This window comes from Chelmon rostratus, chromosome 7 (assembly GCF_017976325.1).
Source record: "Chelmon rostratus isolate fCheRos1 chromosome 7, fCheRos1.pri, whole genome shotgun sequence".
Lineage (NCBI taxonomy): Eukaryota > Metazoa > Chordata > Actinopteri > Chaetodontiformes > Chaetodontidae > Chelmon > Chelmon rostratus.
Genome location: NC_055664.1, coordinates 5853537 through 5876411, shown reverse-complemented (window position 1 = coordinate 5876411; position 22875 = coordinate 5853537). Strand labels below are relative to the sequence as shown.

The 22875-nt window shown below is 42.5% G+C and overlaps 1 protein-coding gene across 1 annotated transcript; it reads right to left on the bottom strand.

The window, feature by feature from the left end:
- On the bottom strand, positions 1-13563 carry LOC121609493 (solute carrier family 25 member 36-A). The gene is made up of 7 exons (XM_041941141.1): positions 13139-13563; positions 11112-11276; positions 8116-8193; positions 5430-5530; positions 3795-3861; positions 3119-3408; positions 1-3030 (listed from the first exon to the last, which is right to left on the bottom strand). Exons 1-7 carry the CDS (start codon positions 13177-13179, stop codon positions 2837-2839), a joined length of 936 nt encoding a protein of 311 aa, XP_041797075.1. The 5' UTR covers positions 13180-13563; the 3' UTR covers positions 1-2836.
- Positions 13564-22875: the final 9312 nt, after the last annotated feature.

The window sequence follows — 22875 nt, the reverse complement described above, 5'->3', positions numbered from 1 at the left end:
TATACTTGCACTCTTTCAGTTTTATTAGTTTTTTGTTTTACAAAAACAAGTATGAGAGAATGCATAGACTGAGCCACACTCACAGTGGGCTCATCAATGACAACATGGGAAAAAACAAAGGGCTTCAGGAGAAGGCAACAATTTATTTAAAAAGATAAAAACAACACTGTTTGCAGCTAGTCTGAATGCATACATACTCCTATGGTCTCTCACACACAAGACACGACTGGATGACAGGCGACTGTCATCTAAGCAAGCACACGCACAACACATGCACGCACTTACTGGCACACAATGCAAACGAGTGGGTGCAAAAGAATGACCGTGGGATCCAGGGAATAATGCATCATATGATACAAGTGAATAAGATGCATATAACCATATAGTTAAAGGGTCACTTCACCCCCGACCCAAAGAAAATTCTACAATTCTTTTGTGAATTGGGGTGAACTGACCCTTTAATAAGTACAATCAACTCACACTACATGCGAAGACTGTCATCTGTCCTGTTTTAAAACCATCGTGAAAGTAGCCAGCACCTTGATACACAAACGTCCAATCGCACGCACAAGCACGGAGGTCTGACCTCTCACTACTACATCAATAATGTGTGTCGATGGTACTGTGTGTGAGCATTAACGCATCTCCGAGAAGATCTGCACAATGCGGCTAATCTAATGCATCCTTCATGTGTGCTGTAAAACTCAAAAGTGTTCACATTGAGGAAAGCCAGCTTAGCTGAGCTGCATACACTGTCCTTCCACTTCACACAGCACTGAGGTGTTGGGAGTTCCGATACACCGAGGGGTAACAGCAACACCTCGTGCTGTTTAAGCGATATGAGAATTTAGCATTTGTTGTTAGTGGACCAAGCCATGCCCTTCAAGTTTGCAGTGAAAATGCACACAGTTATCAACAGGCTGGTTCGTGTGTCATGTGATTACAGAAGGAAAGTTACCTCTATGGTTACTGGGGACAAATGAGGTGAGGGCAAAACACTGTCTTTGTCTTTTGTACTGTTTGAAACATGACATGGTAAAATGGAAAAACACAAACAAATGTATCCAAAGAGGAGAGCAGGTACCTTTCCGTTCCGAGAGGACATCCAACACCACATTAAACACTGACGAACAAAAAAGCGGTTTCATTTTTTTAAAACTGACAGAAATGCAGATGTTTGTTTTCTCGAACAACAAGGGAATCGACACAATAGTCAACTCTTTTCTGTGTGTGCGCGTGTTATACTGGTCTATATTTAATGAATGTGTGCTTATGAAGAGCGTGTTCCTGGCCACTTCCTCCACACACTGGCTAAACTGTACAAGTTTCCAGAGTAAACTCAAGAGGATTGTCCTCGCCTGTAAAACCAGCCCGGATTCTCCAACTGAGGAAAAGACTAAATGTGACGAAGCTTCTAGAGAGACACTGAAAAGTGCTATAAGAACAACACAGTTGTTTGAAAACAGGCAACAAATAACAGGCAAATCCCCTCCCCTCTATAGAAAATGCACTACATGTTTGCATTTAGCCATTACTGGGCAGACAAATGCAACACCATCACGATAAGTAGGTATTGAATACATCTATCAATACTACCGTTTGTTAAAATTTGTTAATGATTTTTTTTTTTTTCAATTCACAACATCAGTCAGTGTTTTACTTCCCTGCCTTTAGTGAATTAATCCTCCTGTTTATTTACATTCCAGTAGTTAGAATGGTGGATTATATTCTGGTTTAGTCTGGGGACTTTTTACCCTCCATTTAACCTTAGTGATTACTCCTCTTCCACACGTGGCTAACACAAACATGTACAGTTCCAGAGATCGATGCCGTTATGTAGACTTGTATGAAGCTAGCAGATATCCATCATGTAGGTAGTGTACAGAGCTACAAATGCATGTCAATTCCTGCATCGTCAGCACATTGTGACTAGTATTAGAAATGCTGAAAGCCTTCAGGTGAGCGTGTCTATGTTCACGATATGTAAAAGGTTCACTAAGGGCACCTGAAATCACACAGTGCCAGTTTACAACTCTACATTTCTACACCTTTGTTGTGACAGGTCAACCAGAGCTCCGCCTCCTCCTGCAGCCATTGTGCATCTTCGTCTACATCACATTTTTCACACAAGGCACGTCTCCCCTTCACCTCCCTCCTTATTCTCCTCTGTTTACCCTGCCTCAACAGGCCTCAAGCACTGATTAATTCTCCCTAACTTGAGAACCCTCATCAGACACTTAAGCTCACTACTGATCCTGCCATCTTTGTATTCTGGTCCTCTAGTGGCACTCTGAGGGATGCAGGCGATACTGTATGATACTAATAGAATATTTCAAAAACTGATCATCAGTGTGAGAGCAAAACCTACTGACGGAGGGGGTCTTCTATCCTCTAGGTAGTAAGGATTAGAATTACTGTACTTATTATTAGTATTGTTAGAGGCAGAATATACTATAACTCAGGTCCTCTCTTCAACACTCTGAATCTGAGCTTCCAGAGGCGACGCATATAACCGAAGGGAGAAGAGGATGGAATTAAAATGAAAATAGGGCAACCATTTCTTTGTCAGTGCTAAACCCAGATCCCCAAACCAATGTGAGGAACTTCTTGATCCTCCTCCCTGTGCCAGACCCTTTGGTTATAAAACAAAACTGCCAACTTATTTTTAACAGCCACTCGCGTCACTGTGACAGAGGTCACCGTGCTGTCTCTGTCCTCTTCTGGCGAGCAAGTTGCTGTGCTAGCTGGTGTGCAGTTGCTCTCATTCTCTTTTCTCCATCTCCGAACAGGGTTAGGGTTACATATACTGTCTAAGTGGTGGTGGGGGGAGGAGACTTTAACCGTTCAGGAGGTAGACAACCAGCTCGTAGGTGCACATCATGATGGCGGTGTTGGGGATCTGTCGTACCAGATGGGTGGTGAGGCCACGGTACAGGGCGCGGTAGCCCTCCTCTTTGGGCACTGTTCTTAGAGTCTGGAAGAAGGAGTTATACTTGGTGCCCTCCTCGCGTAGCCTGGTGCGGATCACTTCTGCAAAGTGAAGAAGAAAAGGGTGGATTTATGGAGAAGAGCCGACAAACCACCAGATATTAGCCGATTGCTAACCACAAACACTTACCATGAGGATAAGCGATTGATGTGGCACAGGTCTTGGAAGTGGCAGCAGCAAGCATCATCCCCACAAAATCTGAAGCGTCTTTGGACGTCTCCTCTTCATCGTCCATGTTCTGCGGGGACTTGGCCTCCAAGAGGCGGCGTTTGATGTTTTCGTAGATCACAAAGTGGATCACAGTCTCTGAGATGCCGGCGTAGGATGCCGACATACCCCTGTAGAAGCCTCGTAGGCCATCTGCCCGATACACCCGCTGCACGCACTCAAATGCACTCATCCTCCGCTCACCTCGATTCCTACGAAAAGACCAGAAAAACATACTTTTTTTTTAAGTCAAAAGTTAAAGTTGTCTGCTTAAAAGTTTCCTCTTAGACCACAAGCTGGTTTCTGCTCCAGCTCACTGTTTATGTTTGCACCGTGCCTTTGTGGTTATAACATTTGCGTTAATGAACTAGAATCACAGCCTTGCAATTGTATGCATCTGCCAACCAGTCAAGGTGCAGTTTACAACCATGTCCGTCCACACTCATATAATATATGTAGTGAAGACTTTGAAGCAATGTAATACGTGTTTGTATGACACTTGACGTCAAAGGGTTTATAATAGTAGATCAGCTGTTAGTCCCTCTCTTGGAAACAGAAATTTGTAAAGCTCACATCCTGGTGGCTTTGTCATATTTACCTAGCATCCAGTTGTAGACGGGTCTTTATGAGCCATATTGGATTGGTTGCTGTGATGGCTGTAAAACCTGTGGAGGAAAAAAAAACTACAGGATTACATTTTGATCAAAATCTCAAAACACTACTGTCAAGCTGGCAGTGGTACGACAAACTAACACATTAAGTAAGACTCGTGTTGGCAGAGTTAAAACAATGTCAAATATTCTTTTAATAAAATGAAACGTGAAGTCACAAAGGCAGCTTAAAGAGAGAAAGCTGGCCCCTCTATACTACGTGTGCTAGCAGGGAAGCAACTGGATGTCATAAAACATTGAATGTTGTGCAAACAACTGTAAAAACCTGCATGGTAATGAAGTAGAGGACAGACAGGCAGGCACAGAGAGAAAGAGAAGAACCAGATATAAAAAGATGCACAGATCTGTGGTGAGTACTCACGCAGACCCAAGTAACTCCTCACAGATGCAGCTAGAGACCCCTGGTGGTGCGGGGGTCTCATGCCCTTGCGAGAGGAGAGCTATGGTAGAGTTAAAGCCTAAAACAGACACAGGCTTGTGTGTAGCAAATTGACCGGCATGCAACCATTTTACTTCCCATTCCCCCACGATCCCACAGGATTTAACCCACCATATCCCAGTCTCATGTGAAATGATCATCCCCCACCAAGACAGCAGAAGAGACAGAATACAGCTGAGGTCTTGTTAATTCAAAAAACCACTTGACCAAGTTTTGAAGCTCGCAGGCAAATTACAGCCTGAACAGCAATGGATTCAGAGTATATCCATTGTTAGCCATGGCAGAAGCCAACCCTAACCTCTGCTGTAGGTGTCATGTACCACTGCACAGACGAGATTAATCGCTGCGCTGTCGACACCTCATCACCTGTCAGTTCGGCTCAGTCGGGTCTCACATTGCAGAATATGTGGATTGCCACTGGAATATATACTGACAAACGCTGACCTTGATGGGGTTGTTGAAAGGTATGAGTCATCGTGTGCTAAAAGTGGCACCACCGTGAACTTGTCAGATTCACACATACGCTGTATATACATATACACACAAATACACAGACGCGCTGTAGCTGCCTGACTGACCCACATCGCGACGGTCCGTCACTCCAGAGTGACATGAGAGCAGAAAATCTATCCTTGACATACAAAGCATCAGAGAATAATGAGACAGTATTTAAATCTGGCCTTTTAACACTTCACAATTTTAATTAAGCTATTTTAAGATTGCCGAGTTGGGTGTATATTTGGGCGAAAGGTGAGGGAAACAGGATAAGCAGCTTGTGTCTGAATAAACAGTGTTCTCATGAAGGGGGTGGTGTACTTAGTTTGTCTAATTTTGTACTATTTCATAAGACAAGTCCTTTGAATCTAACAAAACACCAACTGGTTCTACCACTTATTCTCAATGTAACAGCAAAATCTTACAACAGGCCTACACTGAACACATCACATAAGCCTGATCCTATATGTAACGCCACTGTTCACCTAAGCTTACCAGCACTGAACCAGATGAGGTCCTTTCACTCAGCATTTCTGATAAGCACGATGGAAATGTTCACTGGGTTCAGTATGTTAAAAAGCCTTGCATGGCGGTCAATGTCAACCTGGCACCTCACATATATAGTTACCTGCCATTCCAGCCGACACCATGTGTACCTGTGTGGAGTCGGGTTCCAACACACCGTTCAGTTTCTCTTTGGCAGTGGAGTAAGCAGCAAAGTAGATTGCTCTGTTGGAAAGAAAAGACAAAACGGTACAGTACAGACCAGTACAAGGCAAAACAAGTTATATATGCCATGTTTTTGTGTTTTAGTGTGAAGATAATTAGTCCTAGCCAACTTTATGTCTCCAGCAGCTTATTAATTACATTACAAGTAAAACTGTCCACATGTCAGGTTCAGCTTAATGAGCTTTAAAAATTGTAGCGTAAAGCCAAGAGCAGAACCAACAGGCTCAGCAAATCACACTAGTTAAACAAAGTGGCTATTCAACACAAAAAGCACACGTCTTCACTTGTTTTCACTAATTAAAAAGGTTGCACTGATCATGTTTGTACTCGTTTCTAAATACAAGTGCATTAATCCTTCTAGCAGCACAATGTGCAGTCTGGTTCATTTGGACACTCATTTGTTAAATGTGCTTAGTCAGGCTGTTAATGATGCTTGAAGCTCATCCGTCACATTATAAGACAGTGTTTTCGTGTGCGATCATCTTTAAATCTGCGTCACAGCACAGGAGGCCTTGTTGCCTTCATCTCCACTTCCCACAGCATCAGCATTCATTCATGTCAGACGTTAACAAAACACTCTACATGTGCTTAGCACTGGCACCTGCTTGCTGCCGCATTAGCCGCTACCTACTGCCATTAGCCCCCACTTTGTTCCTATTATTACCACTAAGTGGTAATTAATGAGCATGACCGTTATAAGTTGTTACCTAACTGCATTCAGTAACAGTATTTCCAAGACGTGGACTAAATATTGTTGCGAGTGCGAGTGTTTCGAGCTACATCCAGACTAATATGTTTTTATTTTAAAATACATAACTCTTGCTATGTTTACGTCTAATGTTCACACGACTCCGATGTTTTAGAACCCCTTGACTTTTGGACCCTGTTTAGGTTGAAAACTCTGCCTGTACGTGGTGAAACAGAGACTTTTGGAAACAATGACAGACAGTCACAAGATGTCCTTCCATGATTTGTCACATTGCCACCATGTGACCCTTTTCTGGAGGAAAACATCAGCCTGTATATACCTGTGAGCCCTGTTTTGAATTAAGTGTTTAATTCAACATGGGTAAGGAATTACAGCTGGTGCTGTCCTTTGTTGCTTACGCTAGCAGCTGTTTTATCATACTACTTCAGCCTACATGCACAGGAGGCAAACACCAAACACCGGCGCCTGTATGCCCAGTGGACGTTAATGGTCATGTGTGGACGGAGATTATTCTGAATATGATGTGACCCCTTGTGTGGATGGAGAGCGTTTTCGTTTAAAACATTGTTTTAAAAAGCAAACTTATTAGCGTGGATGTAGCCTGCACAGAAACTGCTGAAAAAGCCGTGAAGATGAACTGAACCTAAATGACCATGTATCCCTAATACTACCTCGTCACCAAGCAACCTCAAGGAACACTGTGGTGGTTACATAAGACCAATGTTGCCACAGCCATGTCTCCTCAAAAAACACGCATCCACAACTCACCCAGAAATAATGCTGAACCAACATGTGTGCACATCAAATATGACTGGAGCAGCTGATGATGTTTAGCTTTGTCCTTAGTGAAAAGAACATGAGCTTAAGCGCAGGTGTAAATGATAACATAAAGGATGGCTGAGTTAAATTAAGTGTCCAACACTAAGCCACGTCAGCCAGAGAGAATGCATAACACCAGGACCCTGGAAATGACTCATGTTAACGAATGCAGCCATTGTTAAAGTTACTGAGTACAGCTATAACATGCTGAAATGGAAAACGTCTATTCAGAGCAGCCACCAGCTGATTTGTTTGGCTACTCAGTGGTGGTAAGGGGGTCGGGTGGGGTATCACTGCTGTCAATGTCTGCTTTCCTGCTAAATGCTCCAAATGTCAACATGCTGATATTCTATAGTTAACACGGTAATTGTAGGCATGTTAACATAATGTTAGCATTCAGAAGCACAGCTGTGGCTCAAGTACAGCTGAGGCTGCTGAAAGTTGACTCTTAAGGTAACAGCATGACCTAAAAACCTGCTGAACGGGCTGCTACCATGGTTGTAGACTTCCATTCTTGTTTTTGGTATTTTTAATGAAGAAAGAGCTATTTGTCATTAGTCATTATTGGAAAATAATAATGACATGTCTAGCCTTAAAATGAAAAACAATTTCCAGAAAGCCTAAAATGAAGTATTCAAACCGCCCAAAAACCCTAACATTCAGTTTACTATCACATAAGATAAATGAAAAAGTTAAGCACTGACAATTAAGCTGCTGGAGGTTGGCAATGTTTGGTATTTGCATGCAAAAGAAAATAAAGAAAAAAACAAAGAAAAATTATTGATTTGTTTTCTGTCGGTTGACTTAGAGGCGGTTCAACTCATCGCCTTCAGTTCTAAACACTAGAAGAAATCCTGCATTACTGTGTTTATATGCAGTGGGACAGTGAAACTGGAGAAACAATTTGGGACATTAATAATTCCATAAAATATTAAATTAGTCAGGGAGATATCAATTAACAAATAGCCTCTTCACCTAAAGACAGCACTAACAGTTTCATACACATTGCTGAGAATATGATGAAGATGAAAAGTAAAGGTGACAGGAGACATCTTACCTAGAAGGTGCCACACCCACCAGGTTAGGCCCCAAGCCCCTGAAGAGAGAGCGGGGTCCTTCTTTCTCCAATATCAATCTGAACATGAAACGCATACACACAAACACACACAGAAATGTACAGTGTGACTTTAGAAGCAGGACAATAATGCATGCTTTGGGGTATTACTTCGTATTGGCGGATACACTTTTTTCTACTGGTGTTGTCCAGTTTCTGCTAGTCTAATGTACAGTTGAAACTCCACTTCAAGATATCAAGAATTCAAGTTTTTTTTTCTTTTCAAGTGTTTTTCTTCGTGTGGTGATGTCAATCAGGCAGTCCATTCAACAAGATTCAACAAGTGCAGAGAAAGACACCTTCAAAACTGCTAGGCTAATTGTCTTAACTTTGGTATGGACCATTTTGTCAGCTCTCGTGCAAGCACACATGGAAACAAATACATATGCACACAGGTGACGTAATAAACATTCCACCCATCAACAGGTGTTTGTAAAACGCACTAATGTGTCAACAAAGGCAGTGAAGAAGACTGTGTGGATGTAAACAATAAATGTTTTACACTTTTTGAAACCTTACATTATAAAGACTGCATAGCCTTTGCTGTCCTTTCACTTTCAGGAGGAACTCCAGCCAACATTCAATCCCTAGAACTAGCAGTGATCTAAGAATAGAAAAACTGCCAGTAATCCGTTTCAACACTTTTGTACTGCAGGGTTGCGTGTATTGTGAGCACTGCAGGGTCGGGGGGACACAAGCCTCACAGCTAGAAGATCCCCGGTTCGATCCCGCCTGGGGTCTTTCTGTGTGGAATTTGCATGTTCTCCCTGTGCAGCGTGGGTTCTCACCGGGTTCTCCGGCTTCCTCCCACAGTCCAAAAACATGCTTAGGTTAATTGATAACTCTAAATTGTCCATAGGTGTGAATGAGCGTGTGGTTGTTTGTCTGTATATGTAGCCCTGTGGTAGGCTGGCGACCTGCCCAGGGTGTCCCCTGCCTTCGCCCGAGAGACGCCCCGTGACCCTGCAAAGGATTCAGCGGTGTATAGATAATGGGTGGACTATGTGAGATGATGACTTTCATAATGATTTTGAAGAAGTTTGTGTGCCAGTTACAGCTAGATACTGCCAGAAACAAATAAATATGGCATAGTCAAGCCTTGTCTAATAACAGAGAAGCCACTTTTACAAGGAATAGGGAAAGGCTGTCCAGTTCAACCAGTTGCAGCATGTCAAGCTCCACTCTTTTGTCTTCAAAAGCATGTGAGCTGCTTTGCAAAAAAGTTACTCTGGAGCCGGAACAATATTACATACGTTCATTTTCTCATCTGCTGGGGGTTGCAGATGGGCTCTAGTCTTGTTAGCTACTGTATGTGTCATGTCTAAATATTGGTGTTCCACATTAGGCTTAGTGGGACGAGGCTGGCCAGATGATATTTTGAAAACTTCCTGCAGCCTAGCTAACCGCACCCTCTCCACTAATGCCTGCAACGTGTCAACAGTGTAAGCTGATTGGTTGCAAGCTGCATTTTCTTAAGTTTACTTTTATAGATACACAATTTTTAACACAGCTACATACAACAGGACATAGGATTATAATGCTAGCCTCCACATCAAAGTTTCTACTGCCATGATGACTGGCGCTTCATTTTAATGTGGCTTAGTTCAGTGAATTGAAGTGGAATGATGCCATCAAACACGCTTTTTCCAGACGCTCTGAGCCGCCAGGACATGACCTCTTCAGAAGAGACCAGGGCATTCTCCTCCTTATGGAGCAGATCTAATTTCCTTCAACATCATGACTGGCAATCTACCAAAATCAAAGGGGTGCTTGACTAAGCAGACAGAAGATAAGGCCTGTTACAACAGACACACGAGTTGTCTTGAGGAATCAAAAATGTATGAAAATCACACAAGTTAAAGAACTAATAACAGTTGGATTTGTAATCAGATTTCCTGCTTGGCTAAAGTGACTGATTTGTGCTCTGCGTGTAGTTTTCCCAAAGTTGGGTTTCAGGGTTTGGTTGGCCTTGCCAGGGGGATATCAGCCAGATCAAACAACAACAACATGGTGCTTGCTGAGGAAGGAACCACGACTCTGCAGGCAAATGTCTCTGGGAGAGCTGGGGGGAGGAACCGTTTGCTGCATTATGCTACAACTCAAACAAAGACCATAAGTTATAAGTTTATACTGAGGTGTAAGAAACCAGCAGCTGACATTAGAACATTGTTAAGTATGGTTTTGTGTAGTTTATGGTCATGAGTGCTCCCTCTCCTCTCTGTCTTTCTATCATGTAGCTATCTATCAAAAGTTATTTGTCAAAACATCTGTTCAGAAAGAATAAACTTAATGCTCATGTTTTCAATTGTAATGTCCACACCCTCCCTTTCACCTCCAGTATGTTTTAGCCATAGCACTCATTAAGCTAACAGCAAATTGAAGAAGCTCAAATGTAAGCTGACTGTATGAAGTGTCACTGTTGAGCCTAATTTGTCAGGCAAAACTCAACTAAATCATCTAGACTTTCTAGCTGAGATGGCAGCCTCCACTCCAAAACCAGTACCTCCTCCCTCTACCAGTGGTACCTGCCAGGCACTGAATCCACATCTGTAGCAAGAGGGAATGAGTGAATTATTGACTGATTTCTATGTGCTACACTCCTACTAAAATTCACTCAGAGTTTGATGTGAGAATTTTCTTTTCTAGAATTGTTGCCAATGAGACATTATTGACTTTATATGGTGGACTTTGCTGTTGTAATACATTTAAGATTTAAATAAATTTAAATCCTGTTCTGGCATTTTCCATTTTATAGAATATTTATTCTTACCTATCAATTATTCCTTAGTAATAAAAAAGAATGGATGAGATAATCAATAAAGTATCTGACTTACAAAGAGTGTATCAATAAGAATAGAGGTATCAATAACATCTTAACGATAGCCATCCCTAGATGTAAGAGACGGCAGTCTCACAGATCAATGTTGTTGAGTACCCACTTGAGGAAGTGCAGGGGGCCTGGCGGGGACACACGGGCCACACTGGCCCCATTGACAGTACTGAGCTGAACCTCAGACACATAGAGGGTGAGCGAGGACGACTGCAGACGGGTCTTCACGACTTCCAGTGGACAAGTCAATATGGCTCCGACCGTGCCCCCACATCTGGCAGAAAGACAGAGATGGAAAATGTGAAAGTGACACAGCAAACCAACACCAGTCTCAGCTGACAGACCAAGATAGAAACTGAAAGTCCTTCTTCGATGTCAGCAACAGTCAGGATGGTCGTAGGTGTACAAAGTGCTGATTTTCTTACATTAATAAATTAGTCAACCACGTGGTCATGAGAATTCTAACGATCCCTGGCATGTAGACAAGAAACAGCACAGTGTGGGAACAGAAAGCTAGCCAGGAATGCTTTGTGTTTTGGGGAAATAACAGCAAGCTACTGTTCAGTGTCACACCACATTCCAAACTCACAGATGTACGTATTTTCATATAAATATGAACCAAATGGAAATCACACGACGAAAATTAACAATTGTAGAAGTGTTATGTTTATGATTTAGTTGCCCCGTTTATGTAAAACTACTGTGACCTGTGAATTGAGAGCTTTTTTTTTTTTTTTTTCCCCACAAACCTAGTACATGAGCCAAGATCTTAAGACAAGCATAACTCAACACCATGTACCAACAATGTGCGACAGTTTATGACTTGCACAGTCTTTTCATAAAGGTAACCTGAGCAGGTAACAACTGTAAGGAAGACTGAAAAGAGTGAACACAATCAGAACCTGACCAGACCGTACTGGGCATGGCAGGACCAGATTAGAGGACATCAAAAGCAAGAGCGGCAGCAGTTATATATAGTTAGGGTTAATTTTCAATCAGCAGAAATGGAACATCCTGCCAACACAGTTTTTGGCTGAGGCTGTCGGACAGCTACTGTGCAAACCACAGAAAAAGCAAAACATTGACATAGTAATATCGTGCATGGATGAGGAGTTACATCTGATCTCCAAGCTCAGTTTAGCTAAAGCGCTTCATAAAAACAGTCTCAGTTGCCCCTCTATCAGTGTAGCCACACAATAGAAGTACACGGTAAATAGAGCTCATTTACACTCACAGGTCTCAACTCACTGCATGGACGGTCTGCTGGAGGGAGTACGCAATGATTCAAGATTCTTTATTGTCACTGAACATGACATGTCAATGAAATTTGCATTGCAACCCCCATGTTAGTAATTACATTTTGCTAGGGGTCTGTTAATACACTGCTGTCATGCTGCTTCACCAAATTTCTGAGGTTGAATGCAGTTGAAAAAGCATTGTGTGGTCACAACCTTTCTGTTACAGTTTCACACTGCAAATTGAGGAAAATTCATCCATTTCTCCCCCGCCTTTGGCAGACCAGTATGAGAGAAAAGACGAGGCTGCACTCCACTGTGAAAACATTTGACCTGGATGTTGCATCAGTCACATCCGAGCGTACCTGTTTGACTGTGGTTTCTGCACACTATTCTGAGCGACCTTCAGTGGCAGCCTGCCCACGTTTGTTTTGATGCACTAACATTATGGCCGACACACAAGATACCGAAAGTAGGCTCACTTTAAAACCCGACAGCGTCTTGAAACGTCGACGCATGGAGCCAATGTTGAGCTTTGCATTTCGTATAAAATGTCATAACGGCTACGAAGACTAACACTTAAATTACAGAATACGCTTCCACGAGCCAGCCTTTCCATTCATACACTGAAATGTCATTGTTACTTGTGACATTGAACGCAACTCCCACGGGTTCACATGCATGGGCAAGATGTGTTAACGTAAGATGTCATCTAACACGCTGTTACTAGCGCGGATTCTTCATGATAACTCCATATACCTAACAAAATACAAATATCTGGAACGCACCAATACAAACATCCCATTATGTGTGGCCATAGTGGCTAGCTACGACAGTTAGCCCTGAGCTCGGAGCTAGCTAGCTCAGCTCATGCACACATACGACATGAGAATATACTCACCCTCCAGCAAACAGATGAACCAAGGTATCTCTTTGACTCATTATGTATCATATTCGGGAACCGTCCACGGGGTACCACACGGGGACAATTGGAGGGGACTTGAAGACACAGGGGGAATACGACCCCGACCTAGCCAGCAAATGATACTCAGTGCGTCTATGTAGTGTTGGAGGTCAGTTGCCTGGAAAAAACGAGGGTATGTAACAGCTAACTTAGCTAGCTCACGTTAGCTGCCAAAGCTAACGGGTTTCCGGCGGTAAAGGTCGATGTCAGAGCGACAGGTTTGCGTGTCCGTCTTTTGAAGCGGGATGATGCTTCACCATAGTGTGTATGTCTTTAATATCGGTGAATAATTCCAGTCTTGCAGCAATAACAGCGGATGCGGACGCGACTCGGCCTCCTTCACGTTGACGTGCCTTGCCTCTCTGAAGTCCTGAGGGTCAGCTCGCAATGTTTATCGTCGAATGGTGAGCCGCAAAACAGAGGCGGTGATTGGCTGAGGCGTCCCATAAACCCGCCCCATCACTACTCTTTCACGTGATACCGCTTTTATTTTGAAAGGCAGAGATCATCGGTGAGGACAGGCCTGAATGAAGCCGAGGTGATGTAACGCTGCAGAGACCACAAACATCACTTACTTCTAACTTTGCTTGGGTAGCATACAGTAGACAGCTAGTCAAAATTAATCACACTGTACACACAGTGCAGTGGCCGAAGCTATGCACTGTATAGTTGTAAAAGCTACACGATAAAAGCAGCATAGTCATAATATTCATAAATACCATAACTAGTGTGCAGTCTGAATGCTAGATAAGTGGATTCTACAGGAGGAAGCTCCCAAAATGCCGTGGCCCGAACAGGGATTTGAAGCCTGGATCCTACGATTAAAAGCATGATTGGGATTGAAAACCCAATGTTTGCATTAAGCATTTTTCTCGCTTAAAGCTTCAATTAATTCTCTATAAAAGGATGTTACACTCTTCCTTCATTACATTGCAGTGTAGGTTAGCAAAGACCTATAAATGTATTGCTTTGCCCAAACCCATACCAACTTTTCTTTAATTATAAGTCACAAGATCATACACTACAGTGCCTGGGGTTCCCTTCAGGAAGCCTCATATACCTGACCATCAGCATTCCTATTAGGCAGTTTTTTGCTTTATCATGGTGCCCTAAGCAGACATGTGCAATTATCCAGGAGAGCATACTAGTTTGTATATGCTATATAGCTCATTTGTAGTTATAATGTCAAATTTCTGTGAACTCAGGGGTCTCGGTGGTACATATATCTAAGCTCCAAACTCTCCCATGGAACTATGTTATGTAACACTAGTGGACTTGGAAGGAGTCAAAGTGTTTTTAAAAGAAAGGGCCGATTGTTGCTGCCTGTAAAGTGCATCTAAGCTTATGCATGACACACATGATCTGATGAACATAGACACCGGGGGAAAAAATCCTGTTACACACAGGCTGACTCGAGCATACACAGAAAACGAGGTTTTCTAATTTGGGCAGGAGAATAAAAGCCATGTGCCACTTAATTTCATAATTACAGATGCAATTTAAGCAGGCCAGATCATGTGCCACAGTTTCCAATGTAATCATGTTACCGCCTGGCTGTATGAAAGGCAAGACAGGCACGAGAGTGTCTGCTGGGGTCACCAACCAACTTACAGTTCTTTAACAATACAAGGCTGCTGTGGTAATATCAAAGCATCTTCATCCTAGATCAACATTAATGCATGTGACATAGGATTGCGATATCAAACCAGGATAAGCAAAAATTTTACCTGGTTGTTGCACTAGAGGAAAAGTCAGGGAATCATTTAAGCTATTGGGACTCATCCCCTGAGCATCATGGACATCTGTGGCAAATTTCACGGCAATCCATCCAATCGCTGTTGAGGTGTTTCACTATCAGCTAAAAAGGTCAGGAAAAGTCAGGATCATTAAAGCAAATTGGGTTCATCCATGTAAATGAGACATTTCAGTCTGGAGCAAAGTGGTGGATCGACCAGCCAAACAAGCAGCCAACAGCACTTCTTGGTTCTGACTGATAATCAGCCTCGCCTGGTATTCCTTAGATAGCGTGCAAGCTAATAATGATCCAGTCTGGCCAATATCCTCTGCAGACTTCCTGTACCATCCACTGTACAGCCACTGCTCTAATGACGCTAATGCCCAGTAAGGTAGTTAAACCTTGTTAAATCTTGTGTGACTGGGCCTGCTCTCACAGCCAGGTTGTCGGGAGATGTCTGAAAAGTGGTCTTGAGCACTTGATACGAGGGACAAGGTTTGTTTCTCAGCTCAGCCGTTTCCAGGGTGCTGGGTATAGGCTGGAGACAGTGCATGATGCTGATGCAGGTCCTGTCTTTCTTAGACAGAAGCAGTGTGATTCACACCAAGAGTGTTGCTTGTGCATAGCATAGCGAATGGGATTTGCTGTGTCACTTCAACCAAAATGTTTTACCTGGTAGGGGGGCCAGGTTCCCAAAAATCTGTCCATGCACCAGATACTTGTGAGACTATAGCGTACAAGCACATGAAAGCGGACAGCGTAAACCAAAACAAGCCAGGTTCAGGATTTGCAACACAGCGTTTGTTTTTACGAGAGAAACGGCAACATAGACTGTGGGTACACGAGCTGGGGGGTGGGTGTGTGTGTGTGTGTGTGTGTGTGTGTGTGTGTGGGGGGGGGGGGGTCTGTTTGTGAAGGAGCTGTATCTTTGGTCTGCTTTGCTTGGTGTTTGTTTTGGCTGCCGAGGTGGAGGCCAACATCTTGATGTCTTCCACGCAGGTCTGTCTGGAAATAGTCAAATAAAATGTTACTCTGAACTTTTAGAGCAAACATTCTTGGTCGGCCTCTGAGCACAAACAGGGCGACAGCCAAAAACTGAGCAGCCGGAGCGTGTTTGGACAGTGTGGACATATTGTACTCAGGATATGTTTGCCTGTTATTTTTAAGGTTTGGGAATGATTAACTTTGTTGCGCGTGAATGCTTAAAGTCAGACTATACCACTGTTGAAAGTAGGAATAGTAAATTCTTCCTCTTACAAATGAAAACTTGAATTCCTAAGCAATACAACATACTCTTCCTCAGTTCAATACACTCAGGAGTTTGGCTACCACAGCCATACTGCTATGACCAGTATGTTATGGTGGATAATGTTAGACAGTGTTTGCAAGCTTCAGCTAACAATTACAGTATAGCCGACACCACTGATTCACTTTCCTGACTGTGTGACTCTTCTCTACTTCTACTTCTCTACTTTTAGCATTTAGCATTATCTAATAATAGTCACTTTGAGCCACAGTGGTTGCCGTTCAGTAAAGTAAAGGAAGTTACACAGTCTTCCTTTAAATTTTTGTCTGTTCCACACCATTTCCAACAGTTTCTTTGGATCAGTTGGTCAAAACGTGGTACCAAGCTTGTATCTGTATCTTTGACATCTGTACAATTTGATTTACGTCCCCTTTTTATTCTAAGCTCCTGGAATAAAAACGTCCAATCGTGTTTAAAATAATAATAATAGTAGTAAAAAAAGTGATATATCAGCAGCTACTGTACATGTCAGCCACTTGTCATGAATATGTTGTGAACACAGCTGACAAGATCGTGTCTCTTTGGGTCGAACACGGAGGTTCCCTGTCCCTGTATTAGGGGAAGGTGTAGCTGTGTGGTGGCCATATTAGGGTGCTCCCTTATAAAGGAAATGATTTGGGGAATCCCTCACTGTGAAGTAATCCCTGCCAAGTTCTGTGTGCCCCAGTCACCGTATTAGGAGAGTAGTATACTGTATATATCAAGGCATTTTTCAGCACTCAAAGACCCACAAATCACACACACAGCACACAACATTTTAAATAGACAAAATGTGTCTGTTTTATTCTTGTGTTTCACCTCTAATTGCTGACACTGTGTAGCCTGCATGCTCAGAAATTCCGAGGAAAGAAAACAGAAAACCAAACTTTCACTGTTTTAAAACTCTTTGTTCTCTTATTCTCATTACTGTTTTTTTAAAGTGGAGTTTTCCCTCAGGACTGAAAATATGCACATGTATTCCCACTGCACATGATCGTAACAGCTATCGGCCAGTTCCCACACTGTCTAGCTGAAGTCCTGGAGTTATTAGTTAATAATCACCAATCTGGTTTCAGAGCTAAACAGCAGTATGTAGACCCCAGTCCTTCACTCTCCTCATCACCAGACTGTTCTGTGTGTCATAGCCGTGCTAAATTTCCTCTCGCTGTCTTTGAACCTGCTTAATGCTATTTTAATTGTGCTTCGGGTCGACTGTCTCCTGCCTGCTACGCCCTGATCCTCATCAGTCTCCAGTGGTCTTGCTGACGGTTCCAGCCATTTGCTGCCCTGTTCCGCTGTCTGCCTCTGATTCACAATACACAGTCCATCCAGTTCTGCTCCGTCGCTCCAGATTTCCACCACTAAGCAATCTTAGAATTAATTGCTCTTCGTTTAATTTTTACACGGCCTCCGAGTCTGTTCTACATTTGGGTCCAGAGTAATTACCTAAAATTTAACAAGGTCTGCATTGCTTTGCTAATACTGCACCACACAGCTGCTGAAATCCTACAACAAGCCTCTGATGAGTTGCAAAGTGCACTTTTTAATTTGAAACTTTTGCAAAACTGGCTGGATCAAAAAGTTATGTTTAAATTTCACATTGGAACACTTTTCAGAAAGCTATGACAAAAAAAAGGATATTTGTCCAGATATATACCCGCTTTTAAAATTCTTACTTTCAGGTCATCTCTCCAACCTTCAAGTCTTGACTGGTCACAGTTATTCTCCTCATCATTGCATCTTGTATGAAAAGGTTGGGTGGCCAACTTTTTCTATTTATTTATCAAACCTTAATGGCAACATGCCATCATGCTTCACTTCCTTATTAATCTGGTCCCATAGTTATTATCTGATGCGTTCAAGTGATTGGTTAATGCTTGGAACACACTTGGAACATTTCAAAACATGCATTACAACATAACACCAATGTGTGTTGCACCTGTGGGCCAAATTAAAACCACCAATTGTAACCATTAAGTGGTTGAGTGTACTTGAGTGCACTCTGTAGTCATATGCACTTGTTGTGAGGAGAAAAGATCAATGCTTCTTTTGGTACACAAATGAAATCTGTTGGGAAAACACAAGTTAATCTTTGACCGTTTTAGGGCACTGGGTTTACGTGTGGAACATGTGACAGTGGAGCTGCCAGTCATTACAGAGACACCCATGTGTTCCTCCTGTGTGCCCTGGCACCTGTGCTGCAGCCACCGGGGACTAATTTCCAATCCCTTGGTTCTGTCCTCAGATTCAACTTTACCTTCTTCAGAGGTGCAACATGCACGATTTTATGAACAGCACAAGCTCACTGCTGATATTAATGCAAAATGTGACCCGTGCTGAGTTTTAAGGGGGAAATTTTAGCATTTGACTACAACAAACAAGAAAGCTTTAGTATAAGCTCTGGCAGGCCACTGCCACTGCTGGAAATAATATGTTGTTGTAAAAGAGGAATATGTCTATCAATTCACCCCCACTGCACTGACCAGTACAAACTTATTTTGCATGCTGTAACCCTCTCAGCATGTAAAACGGTGCAGTCACCATTTTATCAGATTTCCATGTCCTTTTTAAAAATTGTCCATTTTGATTTTACAAGCTTTACATTCCAAAATTTAATCTCATCCCTTATCTTAAAGCATCTTAACAGTGGTTTACAGTCCCCACATCAGCGCCTGTAGCTTATCAAGCTTAACATTTACACTTTTACCACTTTTACCTTTTCTGTTCACAGGGTCCTTGTGCCATGTAACTTTCATGGTTGTGTATCAAGAGATTACACTTTCATCTTTTTGGTCATTTTCTAATATAATTCTAAAAGGACAGTGAACGATAACAAGAAATATTTTGTTTTATAATCGCCTCCATTCCTACACTGACAAATGAAACCCAGGGTTGTTTGAAAAAGAAACACGGCAGCTACTAGGCATGCCCTCACTGCAGGCTGTTGCAAATGACACAAATCAGGATCTCATGATGTTCACACCGGTCTGGCTGCCAAGCATGATTTGGATTCTCTCAAAATTATACAAACACAGCATTAGCATTGGACTGCACCCAGGCTATAGCATACCATAAAGGGCACACTTTGGGATGTAGCACAGACATTTTGCACACTCTTACACTCAGCTTCTTAAAGTCATCAGATGGAGTCTTCCGCATGGCAGCACGGACATCCACACGCACGGACACATGCCGTCTACAATCACTCACATCGTCCTTGTCATCCCTGTCCCATGACTTCTATTGGCGCAGAGCAGAGTGAGAAGGAAAAAGGGCAAGTTAAGTGGTTGCACGTTCAGCAGCTCGGCTCATATGACCGCCGTACCTTCAGATATTATTGCAGCAGGAGTGCGGAAGTCATAAACAATGATCCACTGATGGCCTGGGAGCCTCCTCTGGAATGCCTGATTTAATCATCAGTAATCACAGACTTAAGCCGCCATTCCACCGAACACTTTCGGTATAGTACCCTGGAAAGCTGGAGCTAAACCATACCTAAACCTTAGAGCTTCTTGTGCTTCCACCACAGACAGTAATCTTAAATGTAGCCGGGGTTGTTACTGGGGCCTTAAGGTACATATTAGTTGTGGTTAATCAGTTTATTTATAGAGCATCAAAAACTAATGTTGTAAAAATGTTCTATTTCATTTCTTTTATACACCGGAAAACCAGTATAACAACAGCAATTTGTAGTTTTAGCCAGGCTAGCTTTCCCCCCTATTTTCAGTCGTTATGCTAAGCTAAGCTAACTGGCTGCTGGCTGTTACTTTATATTTAATGGACGGATTTAAGAGTGGTATCTATCTTTTTATCTAATTCTAGTCAACAATGTGAACAAGCTTATTTCCCAAAGTGTCAAGCTGTTCCTTTAACGTGCGTATAATCAGTATTTATATTATTTAACAATTATCAAATGACAAAGTGAGAACGATGTGACGATGTGAGAGAGGTGAGAGAGGTCACTCGTAATGATCAACCTTCAGGGAATCATCACCTGAATCTGCGGCTCCCCTCGGCTTTACAGAGCTTTATACTGACTTTCAGCTGTCTGGCCACAGCTTCACTGTTGTGTTTCACCGCGCTCAAAGCATCATCTCTGGCCACAGAAATCAGCTGTTTTCAGCTATACAGCTCTATAAACCCATGGTACTCTACAAAGTTAGTGGCTAACCCGCCAACCCACCCGTTTTTCCCAGTATCCTCACATATTTTTCCCTTCTATCCCGCTGTCCTCCTGTTGAAATATTTTCCTGCAAATCTCCCACATTTTTAAACTTTCTAAACAAACAAGAGCAACAAAAAAATTGATGTGAACCTGCCAAGGCTCACAGTGCCAAGCATAAGGTGAAGGTGCCAAGCATAATCATGCCCACCAGGCACAGAAACACGCTCCACCTGTGACTGCATTCACACCATCTCTCCCGTCCACTTACAGAATCACACCCTCCTGCCAGCCGTCTCTCTTGCCTGCAGCCTCTCTCAAAATCAAAATGTGTAAGTGACGTGTACACATCCTTCAAGTTATACAAAAGTAATGAATTGATCTGCCCTTTTGTGTGTTCATTCATATAACGCAGGGATGTTCACAGCATTTCACTTTCAGACAGGATCTGACCACCAGCCGTGGTCACTCAAAGCAGGAACTCAACTCAATCCTTGTTGCTCTGATATTTTAAAGCATGTGGCTGCCTGGTGGTGATCTTAGGATTTATCAGTGTACTCTTGTCTGAATGTAAGGGGGATGTGGACCGTGGTAAGGGAGGCGGGATAGCCCAGGGTGGAGTGCTGGACATTTTATTTTCAAATCCCAATGTTGACAGCTATGATAGCGGAGCATTTAGCAGCCAAAAAGCCAGATATTTCCCTGAGGAGATGATAGAGACCAAAAACAGAGCAAATAGAGAATGAGACTTCATTCATCAGGTGGACAGAACAATGACTCAAAATGAATGATAAGGTCATCCTATCAAGGTGATCACATGTCAAGTTTGTGTGGCTAAAACAACAGTTATTGCAGGTTTAATAGAGGCTACTGCTATGGCAGAATGTAAGGTAGAGAATAGAAGGAGAGAAATGAAACTTGCTCAGATGAATTTGTTTGCACGATCCATCAGTCGGTATCTGGGCCGGCAGCCCAACATTCTACCTGCTGTTCTGCATCAATAACATTCAGCCTGCAAATTGTGCTAATAAGAAGCTTTTTGTAGACTGGGAGCTTATTTGCAGCAAATCAATAGAACTTCAGCGCTGAATTAAGTTGCTCTTCAGAGTAACCTTTTAAAATACTGCGAGAGGATGAGAGAATTAGGTTTTCAATGATGAAACGTTGTCAGATTTACAATATACAAGAGTGTGATTTGTAATTTTCTTCCGCTTTTCACTCCCAACATGTAAAACTCATGCATACCCATTATGCCCTCCCAGTGCTGTAAGAAAGCATTTAACAAGTCTAAATTGCTGTAATCTGCAGACAAATAAAAACAAACGCAACCATCCAGCAGTCACTGATTTGTACGTTTCAGCACTGAATGGCCGAAACTTGTCGAAATGGAGAATGGATTCTGGCATCCACTGAGCTGTGATTCAGCCAGGTGAGCCCACCAGGAATGCACTGTGACACACTGTGTTGTTCTGCTTGTAACTGAGCACCATTATAGGCTTGTTTTTCTCTCAGTCTTCGAGTCACATCTCAGTGTCTTGGCCTGACTGACGCTGAATGCGAGCTAACTCAGTGCCCCTTTGCAGAACTTGAATTTGCTAACCCCATGATGAGACAGTGGTGTGCTGCAGGCAGGATGACACTGATTAGTTGCAACCAGACGGCAGCACTACAGGACTGTCAGCAGTAGTCTGGAGAGGACCGGGCTGTTGACTTTGTATCACTCATCTCATTTTCAAAACCAGAACTTTAAAACTGTCACATCTGCAAATCCAAAAGACTACAAGAGCCATTTCTAAATAAACTAAACTTGACTCTGCTAAGAGGATTCACAGAGATGCACAAGCACAAGAGACTGTTGCTGGAAGCAAGCATGACTGGCAGCTACATGTACATGAAACCGACATGTTTTGCTTAAAGTCAGATTTTGCTTAGAAGCTTGGTGGAGACAAAAGGTCCTACATATACCATCCTTATGTCTGAGAAATGAACAAAATTGTACCGTGGATGGACAAAAAGGAATATTATGAAAGAACTGTGTTTATATTTGATATTCAATTCATAATAATAATAATAATAATAATAATAATAATAATAATAATAATAAACTGTCAGAAATCAAGTAGTTTAAATTAATAGGCTCAAATTTTGATGTAAATTGTCAGCATGTGGTTTATAGCATTCGTTTGTTTGTCAAATCAAACTAAAATTATGAAAATGTTCTGTTGCTGAGTCTATGAGCTATGAGCACCACATCCACTAGATGCAGGGAGCGTGCCTGGAGGTTAACGCGTGCACTGCTGTCGCTGCACCAGTAGATGGGGCAGTGAGGCTGGGATTTTAGTTGTGCTGGCTGGCCACAGATCAGCCAGCAAGACCCGCATCTCCAAGAACGTCAAGGTAGAAAGAGAAAGCTAAAGTAGTACCGCAAGACGATGCACTGTGCTTTCAAAATAAAAGCATAAGGTTGCTTTTGTCCTCAACAAAAACCTCAA